This window comes from Typopeltis vanoorti, chromosome 7 (genome assembly GCF_054136105.1).
Source record: "Typopeltis vanoorti isolate ZY-2024b chromosome 7, IOZ_Tvanoo_1.0, whole genome shotgun sequence".
Lineage (NCBI taxonomy): Eukaryota > Metazoa > Arthropoda > Arachnida > Uropygi > Thelyphonidae > Typopeltis > Typopeltis vanoorti.
In genome coordinates this window covers 96,714,104-96,740,475 of record NC_143555.1, presented here as the reverse complement: position 1 = coordinate 96,740,475, position 26,372 = coordinate 96,714,104, and the positions used below count along the sequence as shown (strand labels likewise).

The 26,372-nt window shown below is 35.8% G+C and overlaps 1 protein-coding gene across 5 annotated transcripts in view; it reads left to right on the top strand.

The window, feature by feature from the left end:
• Positions 1 to 26,372, top strand: part of LOC150104886 (uncharacterized) — a 695,785-nt gene that overhangs the window by 555,753 nt on the left and 113,660 nt on the right. For all 5 annotated transcript variants that reach the window (XM_090395398.1, XM_090395401.1, XM_090395397.1 and 2 more), the window contains exons 25-27: positions 16,489 to 16,738; positions 24,596 to 24,685; positions 24,800 to 24,904. In XM_090395398.1, coding sequence (XP_090251524.1) covers positions 16,489 to 16,738; positions 24,596 to 24,685; positions 24,800 to 24,904 — 445 coding nt within the window. The remainder of the gene's footprint in view (positions 1 to 16,488; positions 16,739 to 24,595; positions 24,686 to 24,799; positions 24,905 to 26,372) is intronic.

Genomic DNA, 26,372 nt, shown 5'->3' with positions numbered 1-26,372 from the left:
TAGGCCCTGGTTTTTGTTGCATTGCATTGGGATTCTAAGCATATTTGCAGATTCCTTAAATTTCCTTGTGAAACATTTTTTTTTCAATATAAGACATGTTCGTTTTATGCCAAAGCATTATTGGCCAGTGGAAGTTGTGTTGGATTCTAGGCCTGATTTGTGTTCTCCCCTTTTTTGTACGTCTTTTTTTATGTTAGTTGATACGAATTTACCCTGATCTTCCCATCTGGCCTATATAACAGATGTCACAGGAACAGTACATTTTTATAGACACCTGGTTTTTGTAAAGGGTGATGTGGAGGTTTGGGGACTCTAGAAATCTTGATATTTTTTCTAGCGGTAGAAAAGCTACTTTAATGTTATGCTTGCATAGTAATTTGGCCAATTTGCCCATAACATTCTTGATGTGTGGTAGTATAATTGTGTTCTTGAAATCTTGCTTTCATGAGATGCTTGTAGGAGGAGTGTTGAGGATTTTCTTGATTGTCTTGGATTCAAAACCATTTTTTGTGAGGCCAATTTGCCCATAACATTCTTGATGTATGGTAGTGTAATTGTGTTCTTGAAATCTTGCTTTTGTGAGATGCTTGTAGGAGGAGTGTTGAGGATTTTCTTGATTGTCTTAGATTCAAAACCATTTTTTATGAGGATGTGTGTTAAATAATGTAATTCTTGCTTCCGCTTTTCTTCTGTACTGGAAATATTGTAAGCTCTATCCCTCAAAGTTTTTATTAAACCTATTTTTTTGCATGGGGTGGTGGTGTGAGGTAGCATTAAGAAATCTTCCTGTGTTGGTGGTTTTTCTATAAATGGAGAAAGATAATCTGTTTTCTTTTTCATTGATTTCTATTAGGATATCAAGGAAAGGTAGTTTTTTATAATCTTCCTGTTCCAAAGTGAATTTTATGTTGTTGTGCAGATTAATAAGATAATCTTTAAAAGCAGTGAGTTCCTCTGTTGTTCCTGGCCATATGATGAAAATATCGGGTACAACGAAGCCAAATTTTCAGTTTTTTATGATAGTTGTCTGATTTTAGTGCATTATTTTCAAAATTTTCCATTTATAGATTTGCTAAAGCTGGGGGATGGGGGAGGGGAGCCCATTGCCAGTCCTTCTTTTTGTTCTCAAAATTTGTCTTGATACATGAAGAACGTATTTTTTATGCAATCTTTATATAGTTCTGCAGTGTCTGGTGGAAAAAGATCTTCAAGGAGATTCACTGTTTCATTTCTGGGAACATTTGTAAAAAGGCTGACTACATCCAAACTAGTCACGATGTCTGAAGGTTCTATGTATATAGAATTTATATCCTTTACCTTAATGAAATGTACACTGTTCTTAATGAATGATGATGTTTTTCTGTGGTAAAATCTGGTTAGGGAGGTGTTTTTTGCCAGATTTGAGGTAGGAGAGTCTCTTCCATCCACTATCGGTCTTAAAGGAGTATCTTTCTTATGTATTTTTGGTACTCCATATATTCTAGGAACTAATGGGTGTTTGATTGTAGAGATCTTTTTAGTTCTTCAGTCCAGTTGGATATATTTTTAATTAGATCATTAGTTTTATTGTGAGCTCGCCAAGTGGGATCTCTGTCTGAGGGTGTATAGGTATTGGAATCTTCAAGAAGAATTTTCATTTTTTTGTTATAATCCTCTGAGTTCATGACTACCATTGCATTCCCTTTATCCACCTTAATTATAACGATGTTTTTGTCTGATTTTAGTTCTTTGGAGGCTGTGAATTCTGTGTATGGTAAGTTCCTGGGTGGTAATTTGCTTTGTAATAATAATGCTGTACTTTGTATGCAGATGAGATACGATGCATTTCCAGGTAGATTTCGTATTCCTTTCTCGATTTGAGCTATGATATCAATTTTTGGGACGTGGCGTTAAAGCAAAGTTGAAACCTTTCAAAAGTAGATTTTTTTCGGTTCTTGATAGGACGCTTGAAGAAAGGTTAATTACTACTTTGGAGTGATCTAGATATTTTTCTTTTTCTTGAAGAAGCACATTAAATTTTTTAATTAAATAATTATTATTTTTGACACTTTACTGCTTATAAGTCGAGATTCTGTTTTTCACATACCTTTATTGTTGTTTAATTTTTTGATTTCTATGTATTACGCTGACGATGATCCATGATATGTGAATTAAGATTGTAGAAGTTGATATTTTGCAAGATTTGGTGATTTATATAGAGCAAGACTTATCAAATAAGAAAGAAGAATACAGTGTACTGTCATTACTAAAACTGTGTATTAGATTTGCAGTCAACTAGAGTCGACTAAATTTTTTTTTAATTTGATGAACAGTTAACTGCCATAACAACATCTAATGGACTATTTTGAGTAATTTCTCATTTCTTGTGTTTAAACTTTTAGTTACCTTTAACTCCTGAAGATGTAAGTCAAACGACATACGAAACTTGTCGGGTTTGTTTATCTTTATTTATCTTAATAAACATGCGGTCGCAATACCAGAATCTTTCTTTCGAACTAGACTAGTTCTTACAAAAAATCAGTAAACTTCATCACATTTCTCTATGCCAAAAATCTGAGAAATGATTATTAAGAACTATACTGTTTAGAAGTTTTTATTACATGCTTTTTTTTTTTTTAATAATCACACACATACACACTTCAGTTGGTCCTAATAGTATTATCATTTTTGACCTGACTGTCACTTTACTGCTTATAAGGAGAGATTCTGTTCTTCATATACCTTTTATTGTTGTTTAATTTTTTGATTTCTATGTATTAAGCTGACAATGATCCATGATATGTGAATTAAGATTGTAGAAGTTGATATTTTGGAAGATTTGGTGATCAGACTTATCAAATAAGAAAGAAGAATACAGTGTACTGTCATTACTAAAAGTGTGTATTGGATTTGCAGTCAACCAGAGGTCATCAATGGTGAGACCTCAGTAAAGGTCAAAACCAGTTTGGGTAGTGGCCCTCTCATAATACATAGCATTATGTATATCTGAAAGGAAGTGTGCTTTGCATTATGGAATTCTATGGCAATTAACATGAAGTCATCATCTTCTATATACAAGTAGCCTAGTTGTGAAGATACTTCATGTAAGCGAATTTTGTTTGCTTCACTTGGATAAAGGATTAAACAAGAATATAATTTCCTGGCAAGTTTAATTCACTTTATAATCAAGTGTAAAACTTTCTGTGGTATTGCTATTAGTTTCAGTCCAGTATACAGTCTAGCAGCCGGTTTGTAGAATAATCACTTTAAAGTTCTGTCCTTAAAAAGAAGGAATGTTGAGTCTCTCCATGACATTTAACATAATTCTGAAAGCATCATTCATGTTACAGTCATCCCTCGACTTAAGTCCATTCGAGTTATGTCTGTTCGAAGATACGTCTGTATCCCATAAGTGGATAAATAACATTTTCGACTTCTGTATACTTTCAAACAAGATGCAAGCAAGCGTAAAGTGAAAAGGTTTCTATTTAGCAACAGTGCATCATGCACAGTGGCAACAACGCATTCAGCGGCAACCTCTATCAGCATTTTGCACGCGTCTTCAACAGTTCCTCTGTTGATTTTATGTTTGAGAAATAGATTATTTGTGTATTTATTGTTAAATATTTCATGATATTTTGTACAACATGACCCCTACACACCCAGTCAAAAAACCTAGTGAAGAATCACAGAAAAAGAGGTCAGCAACTGATCTTCGCACTTGACTTTGGATGGTCTCATTCTGCAGTGACGACCATTTTGTAAAAATCAACAATAGTGATGATGCAACGAGAAGATCCTAACAGTGATATGGAAAAGCTACTTGTGTCATGGATAGAGGACCTGAATCAAAAGTGCATACCCCTTAGCATTATGGCCATAACTGCTAAGGCACTAAATCTCTTCAACATGTTGAAGGTGAAAGCAGGACCCAATTACAACTACAAATTCAATGCTTCTTCCAGTTGGCTCATGAGATTCAAGCAGTGTTTTACACTGCATAATGTGAAAATGTATGGCGAATCTGCAAAATTATTTGTTACAGCAAATATTTAATATGGATGAGACCTCCTTGTGTCAGAAAAAAAAATGCCTGAGTGGACGATCATCGACAAAAAAGCTAAAATCTATGTCTGGTTTCATAGCTCTTAAAGACTGTATTACTATTCTGTTAGGGGTAATGTGGCTGGGTATAAACTGAAACCATTTGATATGGCACAGTGAGAATCCAAGAAGCTTCAAAAACATTAGGAAGCATACTCTTCCGGTTCATTATCGAAGAAGAATAAGAAGTCGTGGAAGGCTCAAAAATTGTTTGCAGATGCCTTAATCAACTGTTAGTGCAAGTGAAATGGATAGCTATTGCGTTAAAGAAAATGTAGAATTTAAAATTTTATTAATTCTAGTTAATACTTCAGGTCATCTGTCTTATATCTGTGATCTTCACCAAGTTCAAAGTCAAGCTTCTCCCTCCAAACACTACTTTATTGGATCAGTGGATTCAGTGGAATCCACTACCCTGTGGATCAGGAAGTTCTTTCAGTGTTTAAGGCTTATTATCTATGGAGAACTTTTTCACAAGCCATTTCTCCCACTGAAGGAAATGACCTGACTCTCATGCAATTCTGGAAAGCATTCAATATTATCATGCTATTAAAAATATTGCTGTGGCTTTGGACGAAGTGATCTCTCAGTGTATGAGTGGCATATGGAAAAAGACATTAAAAAGGTTTGTGCAAGATTTTGAAAGTTTTGAAAAAAAATGAAGACTTTTGTAATTGAGTGAAGAAATAGTGGGCCTAGCAGACAGTCTGAATCTCGAAGTGAATGATGATGACATAGTTCAACTTATAGGAAGTGCCCTTAAAGAGTTGACCAACGAAGAATTGGTTGTTCTCGTGGAAAGGCTTAGACGTTGGTTATGCATTTTTTACTAAATAATTTAAGGAAATTACAACGTCAACTAGGATATACATTAAAATAAATTTTAATATACTTCAATATTTCGGCAACGTCACTTTGCCATTTTCAAGAAACTTAAGAACAAGACACGTGCACGCAGGCACAACAAACAGTGAGTGAGGAAGAAGCAGGAAGCTATTATTTCTCCTAAAGTCCTGATGGTGTCCCCCTTAGTGGGCAATGTTGATATTTAGCCCTAATCCAAACCTCAACAAATTTGGCTGCATGAGACTGCCTCAAATTTGGGAAACCTACATCAGAAGCCCTTCAGCCCAATTGCCCAAGAATACCAACATTGCCCACTAGGGGGCACCATCAGGACTTTAGGAGAAATAATAGCCTGCTTCTTCCTCACTTACTGTTTGTTGTGCCTGCGTGCACGTGTCTTGTTCTTAAGTTTCTTGAAAATAGCAACGTGACGTTGCTGAAATATTGAAGTATATTAAAATTTATTTTAATGTATATCCTAGTTGACATTGTAATTTCCTTAAATTATTTAGTAAAAAAAGAAGAATTGGTCGAACGTGTTGCGGAGGAGGAAGAACGAGAAAAGAAAGAGGGAAAAGGGAAACAAGAAGAGGTAGTTAAACAATTCACAGTGAAGGGTCTTGCAGAAATGTTCTCAAAATGGCTGAAGACATGGACCCCATTGTTAAATGTTACTTATTAGTAGAAATGAAAGTACATGATGCGTTTGCTTGCTATGAACAAATTTATGATGAAAAGAAGAGGAATAAGCAAAGCACATTGGACATTTTCATAAAAAAAACAAAACAAGGGTTACACCAGAACAGCTGCAGCCACCTGTTCCTTCACATAAGGAAAGTAATGAAGATTTGATTGTGAAGGAAAATTTGGGTGATTATTCTCTTGAATTATATTGACAGTATACTTATTACACTTAAGTCCCTAACCCCTATAACTCTGTTGATTTAATGTAGCGACTTATGTCTGACCGACTTACGTCCTGCCTGATGGCACGGAACCTGGACGTAAGTCGAGGGATGACTGTATTGAAGAAAAACGGAGGAAAAAAATAATGAGGCTTGAAGTAGCTTAAAATTCCATATTTGGAATTTTAAGATTCCATTTAAAATTCCTTAAAATCTCTAGAGCAAGGTTTCCAGATTATGTAAAAATAATAATTAAATTAAAAAAAAAAAAAGTGCCCACCCACAGTAATGATGTGCTGTATGTTTACAACTATCCCCTCGAGACTGGGAGTCACATAAATAAAATTTAGTAGGAGAGGAGTAAGAAAAAGGACTAGGGTATTAGGAGAATGATGATGATGATTATCTGCTATTTTAGCAGTTAGATGAATAGTTCGTGTTAGAAGTCAGTTATTCATAGGAAATAATTAGGCTTTCCTACCAACTTGGGGTCAGTTAAGAACAGCCAGTTTGAATTAAGAATATTGATGCTCCCCCAAAAAAATATGACTTCGTTGTTTGGGCAATTAGACTGCATGAAATCAACTTTCAGAAGTAAAATAGTAATAAAAAAAAAAGAGGTTGGCATGTTTCTCTGAATTAGGAGAGCAGCAAATAAAGGCAACGAAGTGAGGCAAGGAAATCTTGATCCAGAGTAGATGATATAGAAAGGGTTCAAGGTTTAGTAACCTTAAACACAGAATGTTATACCTGACAAAAAAAATACATATTCCATCCTTCTTACGGAAAGCATCATTCATATGGTTGGGACAGTTGATTGGGTGAACTACCATAGTTGTAGAGGTTGCTATTTGTAATTCGCTAAGTAATAAGAGATTGGATTTTTTGATGCATGAGTGCTGTTACATATCATTGTTTGCATTGGGTCCCATAGATGTTTGTGAAATAGACTTGAAAGTTTTTAATATAATTACGGCTATTATAGCCTGTTTTTGTTTAGGAGTGTCCCTTATTTTAATACATGGCTAACATTACTCAAAAAAGGGGTTTATATATATTTTTAGGACATTATGGGTGAGTATAGAAGGCAATATGGCAGAATAAAAGAGGTGGAAAAAATTTTGTACATATCTTGTTTTTGGTTCTATGATGCCTTCCAATTCCAAGATCTTGCTGAAGGGTGTTTATAAACGGGAGGGGGGGCATGGGGGCGCGTTTTGACACGGGAAATAAGATTGGAAACCAGGGTTACTATTAATAATATATATTATTTTGTTTAGGGTCACATTTTTTGAGGGGGGGGGAACGAAGGGGAAGAATAACCTTATGTGGAAACTGGACCGACGACGTCCGAAACGGTTCACACCCCGTTAACCCCTGTCCCAGTTTTCACATAAGGATATTCTTCTCCTTCATCCCCCCACAAAAAATGTGGCCCTAAACAAAATAATATATATTTATATATATATATATATTATTAATAGTAACCCGGGTTTCCAATCTTATTTCCCGTGTCAAAATGCAAACCCCCCCCCGTTTATAAACAACCTTCAGCAAGATCTTGGAATTGGAAGGCATCATAGAACCAAAAACAAGATATGTACAAAATGTTTTCCACCTCTTTTATTCTGCCATATTGCCTTCTATACTCACCCATAATGTCCTAAAAATATACATAAACCCCTTTTTTGAGTAATGTTAGCCATGTATTAAAATAAGGGACACTCCTAAACAAAAACAGGCTATAATAGCCGTAATTATATTAATAGTGTTTAAGAGGAGTAACATGGGAATTTTCCCAGAAACTATACTTAATTGAAAGTTTTTTTTTTTTTTTTCAGTAATTTTGCTGCTTTTTTAGCCTCTTTTTAAGGTATGTTTGCCCTCTTTTTACAATTTTTGTTGCATTTTTGATTTTTTTTTTGTTGGTTTTGTGAAGTTTTTTTTTAACATACAGTGTCACTATTATGTTTCTTTCATAGTTGGTCTTATGTTGGAGGCTTAATATATCCATAACTCTCACAGGAGTGCTCAGACTTGGGTACAAGCATGGCCTCAACAAACTTCCTGTGCACTATAGCAATGCACAGGATGTTTCTATTTCTCATTCGTTTCTATTACCCTCTCCCCACATGCAGTAGCAGGTTAATCGCCAGCTGGTCAGGAAGCCTCTTAATGCATTACCATCAGATTTGGTACCATGTACTCTCAAGAAGCTGGCTTGAAGACCTACCGTACCCTTGAGTTTATGGCAGTTCTTCAAGCTGTTGATTGCATTAATGCTTGTTAGTTAATTATGGACTGATGAGCATTCTTGGCAAGGCATGTCACCATGGTAAGATATGCCCAGCATCACTTGTACTGTGTGTGTAGGGGTGGGGGGGGGGGATAGAAACTAGAGACTCCCCCTATGCTGGAGACAAAATCTGGCAGTAGCGTTTCATGACTCTGATAAGCTTGGAGTATGGTATTTCACTGGATATTGAAAGTATCACCTGGATGTATAGTTAGCATTCCTCCGACTAAAGAAGATATGTAATCTTTTCATCTCAAAATGCATGACTCGACATTTGATAACTTCAGCTAATTACCTTTGCCTACACTGCCAGTCTGCTTCGATGAGCTTGCAGAATCTCTGTATAAACATTATTAATTATTGTTCTCCCTAGTTTTGCATCATCATCATCATCATCATCAAACTGGATATTTTTCCTCTTATTATTCCATTTATTATTAATCTTCTTCTTGGCTTCCCGTATTAGGCAATTGTTTGCCTGTAATGTTTTCAAGGGTTTAAGAAAGTCTTCTGCCCATCTCCTCCTGGGTCTTCCTCTTGATCGGCGTCCCTTGGCTTATATTTTCAAGCAATATTTGGCCATCTGTCCTCATTCATTCTTTCTACATGTTTTTTTCCAGTTCTTTCTATAGTTTGTGATGTCTTCTGTTATGTTAATTATGGATAATTGTTTTATTTTGTAATTTTTTTTATCTTGTCTATTCTTTTATATCCTGCGAGCAGTCTTAGGAACTTCATTTCTGCAGCTTCCACTTGTCTTTTATCTCGTTCTCCCCACATCCATGTTTCACTGCCATATTTCAGAATTGGTTTAGCTATTGTTTTATATAGTTTTATTTGGGTTGTTCTAGATCTGTTTACTGAAGTGTCTGTTCAAAGTTCCAATGACTGCTAGGAATTTTTGCTTTTTATATGCAATTTAAATTTGTTCACTTGTTCTATTACTTTATTGTGGATGACTAGTTTGCATCTTTTAATTTCTTTACCCTGAAATGCTATTGATTTCATTTTATTTATTGAGATTTTCATGTCATACTGTTGTATTGTTTTGTTCAATATGTGTACATTTTTTTGTAATTGGTCTTCATTTTCAGCAAAAATAACTTGATCATCAGCATACAAAAGGCTGGTTAATTATTTATTTCCTATTTTAATTCCTGTGATTTTTGTTTTTCTTCCACTCTCTTGAAATTTTTTCCCTATATATATATATTGAAGAATATTGGTGATAATCCCCTTCCTTGAATTAGACTTCTGTTGGTTTTAATTTTTTTCACTTATTTCATTATTAATTTTAATATAGCTTTTTTCCATTATATTTGCTATTACTTGGGTGGTTTGAGGTGGAGCTTTTATTCATTTTAATCTGTTAATTTTATTGTATGCTTTCTCATAATCCAGGAAGGCCATATATATTGGTAGGTTAAATTCTATTCTTTTTTCTATAACTTGTTTGAGTGTAAAAGTGGGATCTGTGCAGGATCTTCCTTTCGTAAAGCTGTGTAAAATGGGGGGGGCTGTTTCTTTTCTTATATATCCTGGGATGCTTTACTTATATATATATATATATATATATATATATATATATATATACAGGGTGTTCGGGATAAATTTGACAGTTTCGTAAGGAAAAAGAAAATCTTCTTTGTATCTATTAAATTTAATGAATTGACAAAAAAACATTACAGGCAGAGTTAATTACAATACTATCAACAAGATTTACTCAAAATAACCACCATTAGCATCGATCACAGCTTCAATTCTGCTTCGGAACCTCGAACAAGCTGATGCTACAGTCTCCCTGGGAAGGGCCGCAAAAACTGTTTTAATTTTATCCATTAACTGGGCTTTTGTATTACTGGAAGTGCGATTGGTGTCTTTTTCAACTGCGCCCCATACAAAATAATCCATGGGGTTAAGGTCTGGGGAGTTTGGAGGCCAAACATTTGGACTGGTGAAGTCGTAGAAATTTTCAGACAACCATTTTTGACTTTTCCCAGAGGTGTGGCAAGGGGCCGAATCCTGCTGCCATACATACGGCCTACCATTGGCTACCCTTGTTATCCAGGGCTTGACTACAGTTAGCAACTCCACGAACAAAGCCCGAATTCCAATGCCAGGGTTCTTCAACACCTGTTCCTGCAGATTTGCGAGGAATTCTGCTGTACGAACGCAATCAGATCGTCTGCTAGGGATCTTTCTTCTTGCTACATCCTCGTAGTCACCATTGCAAGTCTCTAGTTCATGCCTGATTGTTTTTACTGTATTCAGGGAGCATTGGGCAGCAGTCGTAATATCCTTATTTTGATGGCGGGCACGAATCATCATGATACAAGTTATTCTCTTCCATGATTCAGGTGGGTTCCAGCTATCCATCCTTTCTGACATCTTGTATATGAATGAAGAAGGGTCCAAACTTTTAAATGAAGAGAAGTGTGTGTTAATACATGTAACTTACGGAAAAATATAATTAATTATAAATATGTCAAATATATCCCGAACACCCTGTATATATATATATCCAGGTGATGCTGCGACAGTGTAATATATCATCACTTAATTTTTTTCGTTCCCCTTTTTATACTCTAGATTCCTACCTTCTGTATTCTATACTCCCTCTACCCGAGAGCAATGGAAGTATTTATTTAGATTTATGACTGCGCCATCCATGCCTCGATATGGTGCAAGAAATATAGTACTTCCAGTAGGTTATTAAATCTTTCACAACAAAATCTCTTTATCATCCCCAAGTTATCAATTTGCTTTGCAGTCCTGGCCCTATAACTCTCTATTTATCTCAAAAAGGACTCTAATAACCTTTGGGCTCCCACTTTACAGATCCGAGTTTATTTTTTTGAATCAGTGCATTGCAAAAGACAAGAAAATGAGACCAAACCATTATGTATTAATATATAAACAAAATTTAATTACTGATATCTAATAGTTACCATACAATACATGAATTCAAATCTTCATTCATACAAGAAATTCATTAATCTTGAATAATTACTCAGATGTAATACTTAGTGAACTCTCTTATTTTTTTCTCTAATTAAATCTGAGATAATACATTCTAAATATTATTCACACAGAACAATAAATTTCTAGGTGCGCATTAACAGTCGTAATTAGTCATCAACCATGCACCACACACACACATTATATGACTTTTAGATTCTCATCTTAAAGACTTAGTTAATTGAGTGATAATCACATTGCCATATTTCATTCCCTTTGATAGAACAGCTCTATGATGTGATAATAAGCAATTAAATTAACACACATTACTTAGTGAATTCTCTTATTTTTTTCTCTAATTAAAATCTCAGATAATGCATTCTACATCACAAATACTAAATATCATTCACACAGAACAAGAAATTTCTAGGTGCACATTAACAATCGTAATCAGTCATCAACCATGCACCACACACACATTATGACTCTTAGATTCTCATCTTAAAGACTTAGTTAATTGACTGATAATCACATTGGCATATTTCATTCCCTTTGATTAAAACAGCTCTGTTCCTGATATGATAATGAGCAATTAATTAACAGACATTATTCAAAGGAAATCTTAATTAGTCCAATCTTTCTTAGGGAAATTAACTACTCTCACGTTAAACTCTATAATAATTTTTACTCAAATCTACGAGCGTTTCATGTACCTTAAACCACTATTTTTCTATATTAAATAGTTCAGCAGTTCCTTGAGGGGAATTCTCTTAAATCACAAACATAAAATAATTAACATACAGACTCACATGGGTCTCTGACTGTCTTGCATATGCCTTCTCTCCTTGTTTCTTTTTCTTTTCTTTTCTGGGGTTTCTTCTCCGTTCCGTGTTTTCTTCTTTTCCTTGATGAGAGTCACAGGGCACTATCGAGGGATTGCGTCAGCCATCGGGATACTGGATAGTTTTCTTCCGGCGTCTTGAACTGACCGACGAGGAACTGCGTAGGTCGGTGGGCATGCACGTACTCAAACAGAGCAGCAAGGCTTGAACCAATACGGCAAGATTCCCCCCTTAGACTTTAACCTCTGGTTTATCCTTGGCTTCAGACTGGAAACTCCCTTCATGGACAGACTCCCATCTCTCCCCTCTGGAACTAATCGACACCTCTCCTTCTCGACCTCTTGTGGACAGATCACGCAAGATGAAACAGGAAGCCCTTCTCAACAAAATTCCAAGCCTTATATTCTCAATACTCCTGCACTTTGGGTTAAGTTTATTGGACCCGAAATGTCCCCGTACATGTCTTGCGTGTAGTTACGAGAACCCCGTACAACAGCACGTGACTGGCGGTTCTCGAACTTTCGCCGACAAATCCTATTCTTCCCCTTTGATGTCCTTAATCCAGCTACGTGGCCTATGGGACTTTCCGACTGATGGAGGCCGTCCCTTTTTAATACTGACCTTGAAGGTCACCTGCTACAGGACTCATAAATACATTTCAAAAGGAACTGCCAACTTACAGACTACCCTTGGTTTCAAACATCTTACTTCTGCTCTTAAACAATGAGTGAGTTAATTCCCTTTGGGCTCATTTTGATCTTTATACAAAGTTTAAACATACAAAACATAAATACATTATATACAAGGTTTTTAAGCGTGTTCCTATAAAAATCGATGTACTAGAGATTTTATTAATTTTCGTAACATCGAGTTTTTACAGCTGCATTGTTCTTCTTCAATAATTTCCTCAGTCCATGGTGTTAATTTACTTTTAATTATATCCAGATATAATAAGTTTAGTTTAATCATCCAAGTGTAGGCAAACAAAGTTTGCACCTGAAAATATCTTCAGGACTGAGGCAAGGTGGTACATCTGTTGGCAACTCGTAGCAAAGGTGGACCAAGCTCTCATCACTCCTTGTCTTAGTATCTCCCATAATGCAAAGCACATCTCTTTGCAGACATGTATAATGCTATGCATTAGGGGAAGGGCCACCACCCAGACCAGTTTTGAACTTTATTGAGGTCTCATCAGTTAGAGGCAGACCCAGAAGTGGTAATACTAAGGCAGAAGCAATGGAGAGGTCATATTTATCTATACGAGCTGCCAAAAGGTGTACCACCTTTTTATTAAATTACTCTGGATTTAGAGAAAGATGTTGGAAGTTTATTTTGCACTTGGTTAGACTATAATAATAAGTTTAGTTTAATCCTTTATCCAAGTGTAGGCAACACGTATAGGTAAATATGACCTCTCCATTGCTCTGCCTTAGTATCACCACTTCTGGGTCTGCCTCCCACTGACAAGACCTCAATAAAGGTCTAATCCAGTCTGGGTAGTGGCCCTTCCCTTAATGCATAGCATTATACATGTCCACAAGGAGATGTGCTTTGCATTATGGGAGATACTAAGACAAGGAGTGATGAGAGCTTGGTCCACCTTTGCTACGAGTTGCCAACAGATGTACCACCTTGCCTCAGTCCTGAAGATATTTTCAGGTGCAAACTTTGTTTGCCTACACTTGGATAAAGGATTAAACTAAGCTTATTATAATCTAACCAAGTGCAAAATAAACTTCCCACATCCTATATCTAGATATATTTTATAGCACATATTTAATAGGGATATTTCTCTGTAGTTTCCACAATCCTTTCTGTTTCCTTTTTTGAATATGTTTATGACTATTGCTGTCTTCCATCTTGTGGGATGTTTCCTTCTTCCCATATTCTGTTTGGGAATTTAATTAATTGTAATTGAAATGGTTTAGAGCTGTATTTGTATACAGTAGCCCCACACACACACACACATTCTGCCTTATCCAGGGGGGGGGGATTCCAAGACATCCCTCAGATACCTGAAACCGCGAATAGTACCGAACCCTATATATACTGTTTTTTCCTATACATAACATACCTATGATAAAATTTAATTTATAAATTAGGCACAGTAAGAGATTAACAACAATAACTAATAATAAAATAGAAAATAAAAGTGCAATCTGATGAATGAAATCTTAGCAACCTCAGAGTCCCTCACAAAATCATCTTGAATAACATCAAGAATATACATGGTGATCCAAAAGTTGCATGCATCAAAGTGTTTCAATTCTAATTATTTGTTTTGCCTATAGATGGCACCCTAGGACTGTTGGCCATTATTGTGTAATCTGTCTGCCACCTGTCAGTATTAGGCATCCATTGCATAGTTTTGTTTATGAGGAAAGCAAAATGGTGCTTTCCTAGGATCAATGCGTTGCTATTTTGCCTGTTGTTCTTACATGAATGTTGTGGAGGAGTTTCATCAGAAGTATCCCAACTCCTGTTGTTCCTCAAAATTCAACAATTATGAGATTAATCAAATGCCTTCAGGAAACTGGATCAGTTGCAGATAAACACCAGCATGGATGGTCTTCCATTTTGACTGAGGCTAAAGTGACTTCAGTAAATAACATGTTGCAACATTCACCTTCAGAGTCTTTTGAAAGCTCTCTGCACAGACAGGTATGTCATATGGCAATACTTTGAGTGCCACCGAACAATTAAAGCTTCAACCATACCATGTTCACTCAGTTCAAGAATTAAAATTAAACCACTGGATAAGGAAAAAATGTTTTGTACTGTAGGTGGTTTTGATCATTTGTTGAAGAAAATGGAGTTCACAAGCTGGACAATGTTTTCTTCAGTGACAAAGCATGGTTCCACGTATGTGGATATGTCAATAGCCAAAAGAACAGAATATGGTCATTGGAAAATCCTCGTGTTTTCCATGAAATGCCCATGCATTCTCTGAAAATAAGAGTGGGGCGTGCAGTATCATGCCATCTCATTGTTGGATCCAATTTTTTGAGACAACATTGAACAGTGCACTGCATCAAGACATTATCACTCAGTTCATGGCTATCCTCAAGATGGAAGAATGTAATTGCTGTTTTCAACAGGATAGTGCCACCTGCTGTACATCAAATGAAATTATAGTGCAATTTTTACAACAGTTTTTTGGTGATAGACTGATTTCTAAAGGACTTTGGTCCCCAAGGTTTCCAGATTTGTCACCTCCACATTTCTTCTTATAGGGTTACCTAATGTATAAAAGTAATCCTCACACAGTTGATGAATTGGAAGACAAACACCACTGAAGCAATCAGAGTAGTCAGTAAATTTTTGCTTCGAAGAGTTGCCTTCAATTTGATAAAAGAGATCACATCCCTCCTTTCAAGAACAAGGTGGCTATATAGAACATTTGCTTTAGTAATGTTATTTATTTTTGCGTTTATAAAGATATGGTTATAAACTTTGTTTATAGCAATTTAATTCTATAAAATTTGTTTCTAATATTGAAAAATTCAAGTTGATTTTATGATGTGTGCAACTTTTGGATAACCCTGTATTTCACTTAAAGATCTCGATAAAACTGATTTAGCAAGCCACACCCCATCTTCAAAGCATAGAATTCAGTGGAATAATACTAAAGTTCTACACAAAAGTTATTTTCTTCTGGAATGATTGTATAAAGAATGCTGCAAAGCACACATTCATAATCCTAACCTTAATGTGTTTCATAAAAATTGTAATTATTTTATTTTTTTAATTTTAATTTATTCCTTTATCGAATGTAGATGGAGTTAACTCCTGCAGTTGATAGTGCATATAATATCATGCACTTTCAATTTAATTGCTTGATTTATGTTTATCTCTTCTTACTATAGTGTATTGAAAATGGCTATGAAACATGGCTGCAAATTCTACAGAAATAAATAATACATTTACATAAGTGACTTCTGTAATCATTTATTGTTAGAATATCATTTCCACTCACATCTCAATTTTGAAATCTGTTCTCAATAATTTAATTCTACAGGTTGCCTAAAGTCCTTTTCTCTGTAATGGAGAAGGAGGAGCAATATTACTACATATGGAAGCCGGTAAGTTTCTCATTGTTCCAGAGATAAATTTTATGGCTTGGCTGAAATGAGCTGCTGACTTTAAAAAAAAAAAAAAAAAAAAAAGTATTCTGCTGCAGGATGCATGCCAAAGTTGTTGTGTATAGTGTACTGGCATCGAGTTTTTATTTGCCAGCAGTCTTTGTCAGGCGATTTTCGAAAGTCAGAGATCTGTCAAGAGTCATTTCAAGATTATTATTATTATTCCTGACACCTCCAAGGGGGTCCGAAGATACTTTAGGAGCATAGTTTGATATTAACAATCATTTATCATGGTGCACAAGGTTTAAAATTGATTAACCAGAAATGGGTATAAATTAAGTATAATGATGTTGAATGATATCAAATTCCATTTTAAAGAAAGCATTTCAAAATTATTTATTGTTTATAGTTGCATGTTCTCTTCTTTATCATTTCTCCTTAAATTCTAATTTTATGTATGTTTGCACTAATTGCAGTGAACCAGTTGAAAGGAGTAGCAATCTGCCATGTGATTCAGTGCAAGAATCTATATATGCTGAGGTAGCTAAACTAGTAACACAAAATGAATCACATCCTGAATTTCTAATGGAACTCTTCACACAATTGCAACAGTTAGGATCTGATTCTCTTAGGCAAAGGGCACTCTGCGCAGTGAGGGATATGGTTTTTCGAGAATCAAGCAATTTGAAACAGCCTTCACTTTTGCCTCCTGAAGTGAAGTCTGAGGTGCATATATATATATATTGTTATTTAAAATAATTGTTACCATCTTATTCCAGTTTTCTACCTTATAAACTCTTTCTTACATATTCATGAACCAGCAAAGTCTGCATGTTTATACGTGTGTGTGTGTGTGTGTGTGTGTGTGTGTGTGTGTGTGTGTGTGTGTGTGTGTGTGTGTGTGTGTGTGTGTGTGTAGTATGTTACATATTTTGCTAAATCATGTTGGAATATTTGACTTCGCTATAATACATGTATTTTCTTCAGTAGGAAATGTTTTACTTTGTCACTCCATTTTCTAACAAGTGCATGGGTATTATTCATTACGAGTAGAATTGCTTGTAAAATAAATAACCCAGAAATTAATTACCAGGTTTTTAACTTGTATAAGTTTTTTATGGTATCCATTCCGTATGCTGGCAGTCCATCAAAAAAAAATAGCCAAAATATTGAAGGCAGTTAACATCAGAATGACCTTGAAACCAGTCAACACCTTGTGAAGCTTTGTATGCTCCCTTAAAGACAAAAGTTCCATTTTATAAACATCCGGGTGTATACAAGATTCCATGCTCTTGTGGAAAGATATACATAGGTCAGACTAGGCAGAGTTTCAAAATCTGCAACAGAGAACTTATAGGCAACGTTGAAAACAAAAGGGAAGAAAAAAAATACTTATAGTGCACATCCTCAAAGAACATCACACTGTAAATTGGCAAACATCATCCATGCCTACTTAGAAGAGAATTACTTTGACAGGTTGTTCAAGACTCCTCTGGGATCATTCACTCAAAAGGCACACTAAATAGAAATCAAGGAATGATCCTTGATGACATCTAGAAGTCATTAATTAACATGTGTAACATTAAAGATCTCTACTGTGCCATAATGTTGCCAGATTTTGGAAAATCAAATACGGAACATGGGTGACAAAGAATGATGATGCTTTATGCCATGAAATGCCATAGTTATTTCAGCAGCAATAACTTTTCTTTCATTTCTGGTATTTGGTTTTATAAAATAAGTATCAATACTTTTGGAACTGGAACTCTAAATGCTCAATTTGTGTTTCTGAGTTTAATATGTTGTGTAATATTCGATCATCCCTTCCCATGTGCAATATGGGGAGGGATGTTCATCTACAGGCAGTAGACTGTAATAGACTTGGAATATTATTGACAACCTTTGGCTTGCCCATTTTAGCTTCTGGCAGTAGGTTTTTTAAAAAAATGACCTGTTCAGTATGGTTTTGGAATGTTTGTGTTTGCAGGGTTACACTCACTGTAGTGAGTGTAACCCTGCTTGGTACATTAGTGGGTTAGGGTGGATAGCAGTATTTGTAAAGAATTTTGCATCATTTTTTCACATAGAAAAGTTTTGATCTCAAGGATATCAGTCTCGGTGAAGCTATATGTTTCTTACGAATTATGGTGCATTAAACGCTATTCATTAACATTTGTTTTGAATTGCCTGTACTTTGCTAATGTTTAAATCCACTGTGTGACTCCATGTGGACCAACCATACTTCAGGACCGGCGTGATCAGCATCTTCTATAGCAGCAGTTTGAGTTCTATGCTTAGCCAGCTACCCAATTCAGTAATGGGTATAGCTGTTCCAAAGCTCTATTTACTTTTGAGCAGACATGGTTGATATGAGTAGTTGTGAAGCCCCCTCCCCTTTATCTAGTTGTACCCCTAAGTATTTGGCTACTGGTTGCCATGGAATAGGGGTGCCAAACATGATGTGACCCTCGAGGAACATTCATCTTCTTGTGAATAGCACTGCAGTGCTCTTATCTGTATCAACATCAGTTCTCCATTTTTTGAACCATTGTTCTAGTACTGAGATGGCATTTTACAGTTTGTCAGTTGCCAATTTAGGTTGCAAGAAGTGGATCATTATTATATGCATATAGGAACATTGTGGTGGCAACTGTGCATGGGATGTCAGATGTCAGCCTCATAGATAACAAATAGCTGAGTTAATAGTAGGGAACCCTGAGGGACACCTGCAGTAATGTTTTGTTCAGAAGATCTAATTCCCTATATCCTCACTTGAAGTTTGCAATCACTGAGGTACCATACTTTGTTGAATGCTTTGGCAGTGTCCAGAAAGATCGCCCCTATGTGCTGCTTCCATTTAAACCCTATGCTGATGTTTCCCACAACTGAGAACTTGTTGTTCTGTGGAGTGGTTCTCTCACAGTCCAAATTGTTTATCAGGGATGAGATTTAATTCTTTTGACTTTCTGCTGGCTGATTGGGAAATAGTTTTGGAGAAGATGTGCTTGTTTTGGGATTAAGATTACATCTATTTCTCATCGTGACGTTAGTGAGCTCTTAATATTGTATTAATAATAGCAATTTATATGGAAAACATTTGATGAGTTTGTTAGAAATTCCATCTGAGCCTGTGCTTTCCTGTTAAGTTTTGGTGATGATATCATGTACCATAGCAGGTGATGTCAGTTGGATGGGGTTTATGTGTTCTTTGTGTTTTAGCATACAACATACCTAGGTGTATACTTTACTGAAGAAGTCTTGATTTGCATGAGTAGTTTGGACTATACTGCTTCTCTGGCTGTTGGCAAAGGCTTCAACTTTGTCTGCATCACAGTAAACCAGACCACATTCATCATGGATTGGTGGGAAAAGTTTACTGTCTGTGCATAGAGATTTTGGTGATTTTCTAAAGCTTCTGGTCCTCTGTGTTTAAGGACTGAAGTTTTGTCTCCCACTATTGATTTCTGTAGTTTTTAAGTGCATATCAAACTTCCTTTGTAGCCCTATTGAGTGTTTGTCATGGTTCTGGGAGAAAAGTTCTGTGGTATTTGCACATGGCTCTCTCTTCTTTTCGTGGATCAGGCTTTTAATCTCATCCATGAGTCAATTTGTTCATGCGTGGTCCATCCATCGATCTGTTCATTGAGTATCTAATGTAAGATAACTAAATAATTTCCTAACTAATTAAAAAAAATTATGTAGAATAGCAGATTTCAAAAGTATTATCTTCCACAAAAAGGATAGATGTAGACCATCAGATTTGTATAAGTTAGGACAATGAAATAAGTTTCGCATTCCTTTTTTCGCTCTATGAGGAAACAACTTTTATGAAGGCTCTTGTCTTGTTCCAATAAAAGATATGTTTATTATTAATATTATGCTCCTGCGTGGGCAACCATGCATTCCATCACGGATATCATGATGGAAAATTGAGCGAGCTGACTGGCTCCACCTTCTCATCATTAGCAGAATTTGATTCAGCAATGGTCAGCTCTTCTTCCTTCAGCATTGCAGTGAATCATGTCAACAGCATGTATTATACAAGCTGGCACAACTGCAATTCCTAAAACATTAGTCAGTTTCTATGTTTTCCTAGGTGAAATGAATTGCACAGCAGCCAAAGAAGCTCAGAAGAAAGCTTGGGGTATTTTTTGAAAATATCCCACTACAACAAAGCTGATTGCAAACATGTCCAAGCTCACACAAGCCACACCTGGCATCAGAGCCAAATCAAATCCTGGATCCAGATACATCCAGCACAAAAAGAGCATCGAACAATAAAAAAATGTTTGTATAAAATCCAGAAAATGAAGAGCAGATATATCACCAACCAGCTTTTTATCCTTGAACACAATTATTGCAAAGTTGCTGATACACTTTGGGGGGGTTGATCTTTGCAAAAAGCATCAGAACCCCCTCCCTTGAGTTCCTTGCCCAAAAAAAGCAAAGCAGAACGACAGCAAATCAATTTTCTTCAAACAGCACTGAAGAATACAACAGGCTGTTCACAAAACAAACAAAAAATAATAAAAGCTACTTTTGCTTAAATGCTGTCCAATCACTGTGATCAGCTGTTTGTGCAGAATTCTGAATAACATTATTAACACTTGTCTTTTGTGGTTTCTGGAGAGAAGCAACCATTTTAATTTTTCCAGAATGCAATCTGACTTCTGAAAATATCATTCAACTACTCATCATCCTATTCAGCTGGAGGTATCCATTAGAGATGTCTTCCTAAAATGCGACCTTCTAGTATCAGTTTTCTTTGATGTGGAAAAGCATATGACACAGTTTGGAGATGTGCAATACGAAATGACTTACATAATTTTGGTCTCAGAGGGAATCTAACTCTCTCTATCAAAAACTTATCTGACTGAATCTTCCAAGTGGGAATTGCCCTTTCCCAACCTTAAAGCCAAGAGGAGGAAGTTCCACAAGGTTCTGTTTTAAGTGTCATGCTTTGTTGTTGTTTTTTTTTTTTTTTTGCAATCACGGTAAACTTGATAACAGAACAACTTTCTCCAACAATAAGTTATGTAATTCCCTTTATGTGGATAACTTTACCATCTTCTGTCATTCATTTAATATGAGGGTCATGGAAAGACACCTTCAGCAAGCCATTGATCATCTCTCAAATGTGAACTGGTCAAAGTTTGCAAATGGGCCTCAGAGTTTTTTCACAGCAGAAGACAGTTGTGTGCATTTTTGCTGCAGATGTGGTCTTCATCTTGATCTGGAACTTAAACTAGGACAATTGCTACTCCCAGTTGCACCAGAAGCCAAGTTCTTGGGACAAATACTTGATGGCAAACTCAGTTTCTTTCCTCCTTCATATACATCAGTTACGAGACAAGTACCTTAAAACAATGAACATTCTACACATCCTATCTTTCACCTGCTGGGATGCTGACAGATTTTTTTTTTGCTTCGTTTGTACAGGGCATTGATAAGATCAAAACTTGACTATGAGTTCTAAGTCTGTGCTTTTGTCAGAGAGAGTACACTGCGATGGCTAGACCCTATTCACCATCAAACCATGAGAATTGCAACTGGAGCATTTTGCACATCACCTATTCCTGGCTGTATGTCATGGCAAACAAACCTACCTTTGTTGCTTCACTGCCAACAACTGTCTCTGTTATACACAACAAAAATAAAATCCCTGCCAGCCCACCCCATGCAGGCAACATCTTTTGTCCACAATGGGAGAAACTTTACAACACTTGACAGACTGCCATAAAACTGTTTGGTTTGCAGATAAAAGCTCTCCTACAAGCTCTAGAAATAGCAGTAGACAATATAGCTCAGATGCTAAGCACACTTACACCCAATCATACATGACAGCATGTAGCTTTTCTTTCAGCAAGCTACCATCACCCATCATCTCTTCAAAGCTCATAGAACTAAATACTTTGATTTTGTGCCTGTCTAAATTGACAGTTCAAAGAAGACCTGTTGGGATCATCTGTCTTTCCAGACAATGTTATATCTGCACAAATTCCACTAGAGTGTAACAACTTTATAGCTGAGCTGTACACAATAGAACTTGTGTAAAATAGATCAGATTGCATCGCTACCAAAGGTGCATAAGATATTCAGGCAATTGGAAGTCTAGAGCTCCAGAATCATCCAGTGCTGTTTTTAATCCAATACCTACTCTTTTAGTTGTGGAAGCTACACTTTGATGTATGCTTTTGTTGGATTCCAAGTCATGTTAAAATTAAGGGAAATGAGACTTTTTTTGAGAGTACTGAACAAAGAAAGAGAGTTTAAAACAATACACAATCTTAAATAATCAATGAGTATGGTCTCCTTAACTCATTGAAGAAGGCCATATGTCACCCAAACCAGCTGCATCTCAGAACTCGTTTCTCAAACTTCTACCATCTGCTTGTAGCTTTTACTTGTACCATACACAAATTATCAGGCAAAAACTTCTATCCCAGTGGCAGGTGTCTTCAAACAGAGAGACTAATAACAAGCTCTACCAAATTAAGCCTGAAATTAAATTATGGCAATCTAGCCTTCACAGGGACAAAAAGAGGAAGTTGTTCTTGATCGTCTCTACATACATAGGTCATAGTCATATTATACATTCCTTCCTGTTGAGGGGTGAAGACATGCCTATATGTGAGCCTTGTAATGCTGGACAATCCAGCATTCATATTTTAATCAACTGCTCTCACTTTACCAATGAGGGCAATTACACTCGGGCAGATTTTATTAGTCTCATCAGCCATCATCCTAGTCTTTAAATTTTTACAGAGTATTAAGCTGTACTATCTCATATGAATTAGAGAATTAGAAACTTACAATAAGTTTAACTTATTGTAAATATGCTTTTAAAACCTTTTTTTATATAACATTTATGAATTTTAGTAAGTTTTATACTTATTGAAATAAGTATAAAAACTTACACCCATCTTTTGCATTTGTTTTTCTACTAGGATTTTATACTGTTTTACTTATTTATTACCTGGTATAATTTTAAGAAATGCTTCATTTATGATTATTGGCATTTCAATTTTTATATATAGTTTTTAGACCTATATATGTCACTCGGAGACCTATGTATGCCACTAGAGCTCGGTCTTTATAGATGAATCCCTTTGGTTGGATTGAGTTCAGTTACCATTCATGACACTAGTAACTTTTATAGTAACTTGGTCTTGTAGGGAGGTGGAGGGTTTTTTTCACCCAGAAACTCTTGTTTTACTTCCCTCAAAACACACACACACACACACACACAGTCCAGTGAACACACACACGTCATAAATACTTAGGCAAGGAAAGCAACAGGGAATTCACCTTGTTCCATAATCATTATTCTCTGGTGATAAGTAGCATATTGCTATTCTCCCAACCAACCGTAAGATTGAGGACACACACCACCAGCACAACCATAGATGTCCTTGCAGCATTAAATCCAAAAATAAACAAGCTGTCAGTCTTACATGCTTTTTACCAGTCGCATTCTCTTTCTTGTCATCATCACTTTTGCTTATTATTCCATATTCTCTATTCTGATTCAAAGATGCTGCCTCATAGTTCAACAGCATGTCACATCCCCTGCATATCCACACTTGTAGACCTCTCTTTTTCAGCCTCTGTATAAACATTCTTAACATCTCCCATGCATACAATTACAGCATCACTCATTCTCAAAATATCCACACCACTCACATTTTCTTGTGTTAACCTACATAATGATCTCATTCTCAGCATACTTTTTTTTGAGTACTGAACAAAGAAAGAGAGTTTAAAACAATACACAAGCTTAAATAATCAATGAATATGGCCTCCTTAACTCATTGAAGGAGGCCATACGTCACCCAAACCAGCTGTTATACCGTCCTTTCAATACATTCACACGAAATGCATTCACTACTCCTAAAGTCAAAGTATTCTACTCACTCACTGCTCTGTGAGAGAGAAACCTAGCTCTTACCCCTTCTCAACTGTGAACAAACTTCCATGGATGCTTTCCTGTTCTCTCTCCACCTTCTATATAATGAAAAATTTCATGAGATGATATTCTGTAACACCCATTCAAAAGTTTATAGACCTCTAATATATCACCCCTCTTTCTCTTGTTAGCCAGAGTCTGTAATCCACATACTCACAATCTGTCCTCATTATCCAAATCCCATAATCTGGGTGTAATCTTTGTAACTCTTCTTTGCATTCTATCCATAGGATGCAAAGAAGAGTTACAAAGCATCCTATCTTTATCTCCTTGGAACCTGAGAGACCAAATCTGAGTGCAATAATCCAGGTGTGGTCTTATCAAGGCCTTATAAAGAGGCAAAATGACTTCCTTATTCCTACATCTCACAGTTAGCTTCAGCATTGTAATTTAAATTAATAAATAAATATAAACTTCTTGCTTCAGCCCTTACAACTACTGTCTTCTTACACACAATACCCAGTGGCTGGAATTTTATTAAGTGGTGTTAAAACCATGCATTGGTTTTTATAAATTATCCAATCTTATTACTTATCCAAATAAATTAAAAATTCCCATTTTTGTTACTTCTGATGTTTTTTTTTTATTATTTTTTTATTTTTACTTATTTTTTTTAGCTAACAGAAAGTCAAACAGAAAACCTGGCAAAGGAAGTGCAATTAACACAGTCGCATACCAAAGAGCAGTATTCATTTCATGATGCACAAGTATGTATAAAAATTGAAATGCTCAGTTGTAATATCTATTGTAGTGTTTATGAAGATTGATATTGCTAACAGTAATAGATTTTTTTGGGAAATTAAACTTTGTGCATTTTGTAGGTATCTGGTCTTCAACAAAAACCTGGTGCTTCAACTGGAGCAGTTAAGAAAAAAACTTCATCTAAGACCATACTGCCATCATTTCCATTAGTTGTAAATTCAGATGTATGTATATGTGTTTGTGTGTATATATATATATATGTATGATATAATGGATTTACTCAGCTGAGAAACATATTTGAAGGAAATTAAATCACTTGAAGTCAAGAGATAAAAATAGAAACTTTTGCAAATTATCCAATCTTATTACTTGTAACTTGGTTCTCTTTAACTAAATAAAAAATAGTGTTTCTATTTTTATCTCTCATCTTCAAGTCATTTAATCTACTTCAAAAAAAAAAAAAAATACACACACACAGTAAATTAAAGATGCCAAGAAATTATGTTGCTTGGTTTAATCCTTTATCCAAGTGTAAGCAAACAAAGTTTGCACATGAAGTAACTTCACGACTGGGCAATTCATATATAGAGGCTAATGACTTCACATCACTTGCCTTAGTATCCCATAATGCAAAGCACATATCCTTATAGACGTATAATGCTATGCATTATGGGAAGGATCACTATCCAGACTGGTTTTGACCTTTATTCAGGTCTCATCAATGGGAGCCAGACCCAGAAGTGATACCAAGGTTGAAGTAATGCAGAAGTCTTATTTCCATGTACAAGTAGCCAAAAAGTGTCACACCTTATTACTAAAATACTCTGGATTAAAGATTATGGGATACTAAAGCAAGTGATATGAAATCATTAGCCTCTATATACGAGTTGCTCAGTCACGAAGACCTGTTAAACAAACTCCCATCCTTTGGCCTACCCCCCCACGACTTCTGCACTTGGAGTGCTAGCTTGCTCACTTCGAATGATGCTGCGTCCCACAAGTCTCTGTTCTCTTGCCACCCTATTCCTTCTATATATATAAATGATTTATTCCAGCAGACTACCAAATCCAATATATAGTTTTGCTGATGACAGCACATTGCATTCCTCCCTTTCATTTGACAAATCACCACAATCTCCAGAGCCCTAACCACTACCACCTGAAATACATATCGCCAAAACATTCATCAGTAAGGTTTGGGTAATCTGGTCAATTTCAGTGCATGCAAAACACGACTCTCTTATATCACAAAAGAGAACCTTTCTCTTCCAGCTTTACTTTTGATAACACCCAAATCCCCATGCATGATGAGATTTATCTTCTTGGGATAACACTGACCTCAAATCTTTCTTGGTTCAAACTTATTACAAATATTGCCTCCAAAAAATTAGGTTTTCTTTTTCACTCAAAGCATTACTTTAACTCCAAACAACTCCTAACTTTATGCAAATCACAAATCCATCTGCCCATTGAATATTGTCCCCATATTTGAGGTGATGTCCCAAAAGATGTAATATAGGAAGTTGAGGCACATTGTTGTAGAAGGTGTTGGTTGTGGTTCAGTGATAAATAGTATATCAAATTTTTATTACTATAAAAGTCCCAAAAGGTCATTGTTGGCACTGTTATAGCACCCTAGGATACCAGTGCTTTGATTGACTTGGAGAATGCTGATATGTAGCAAGGTCATGG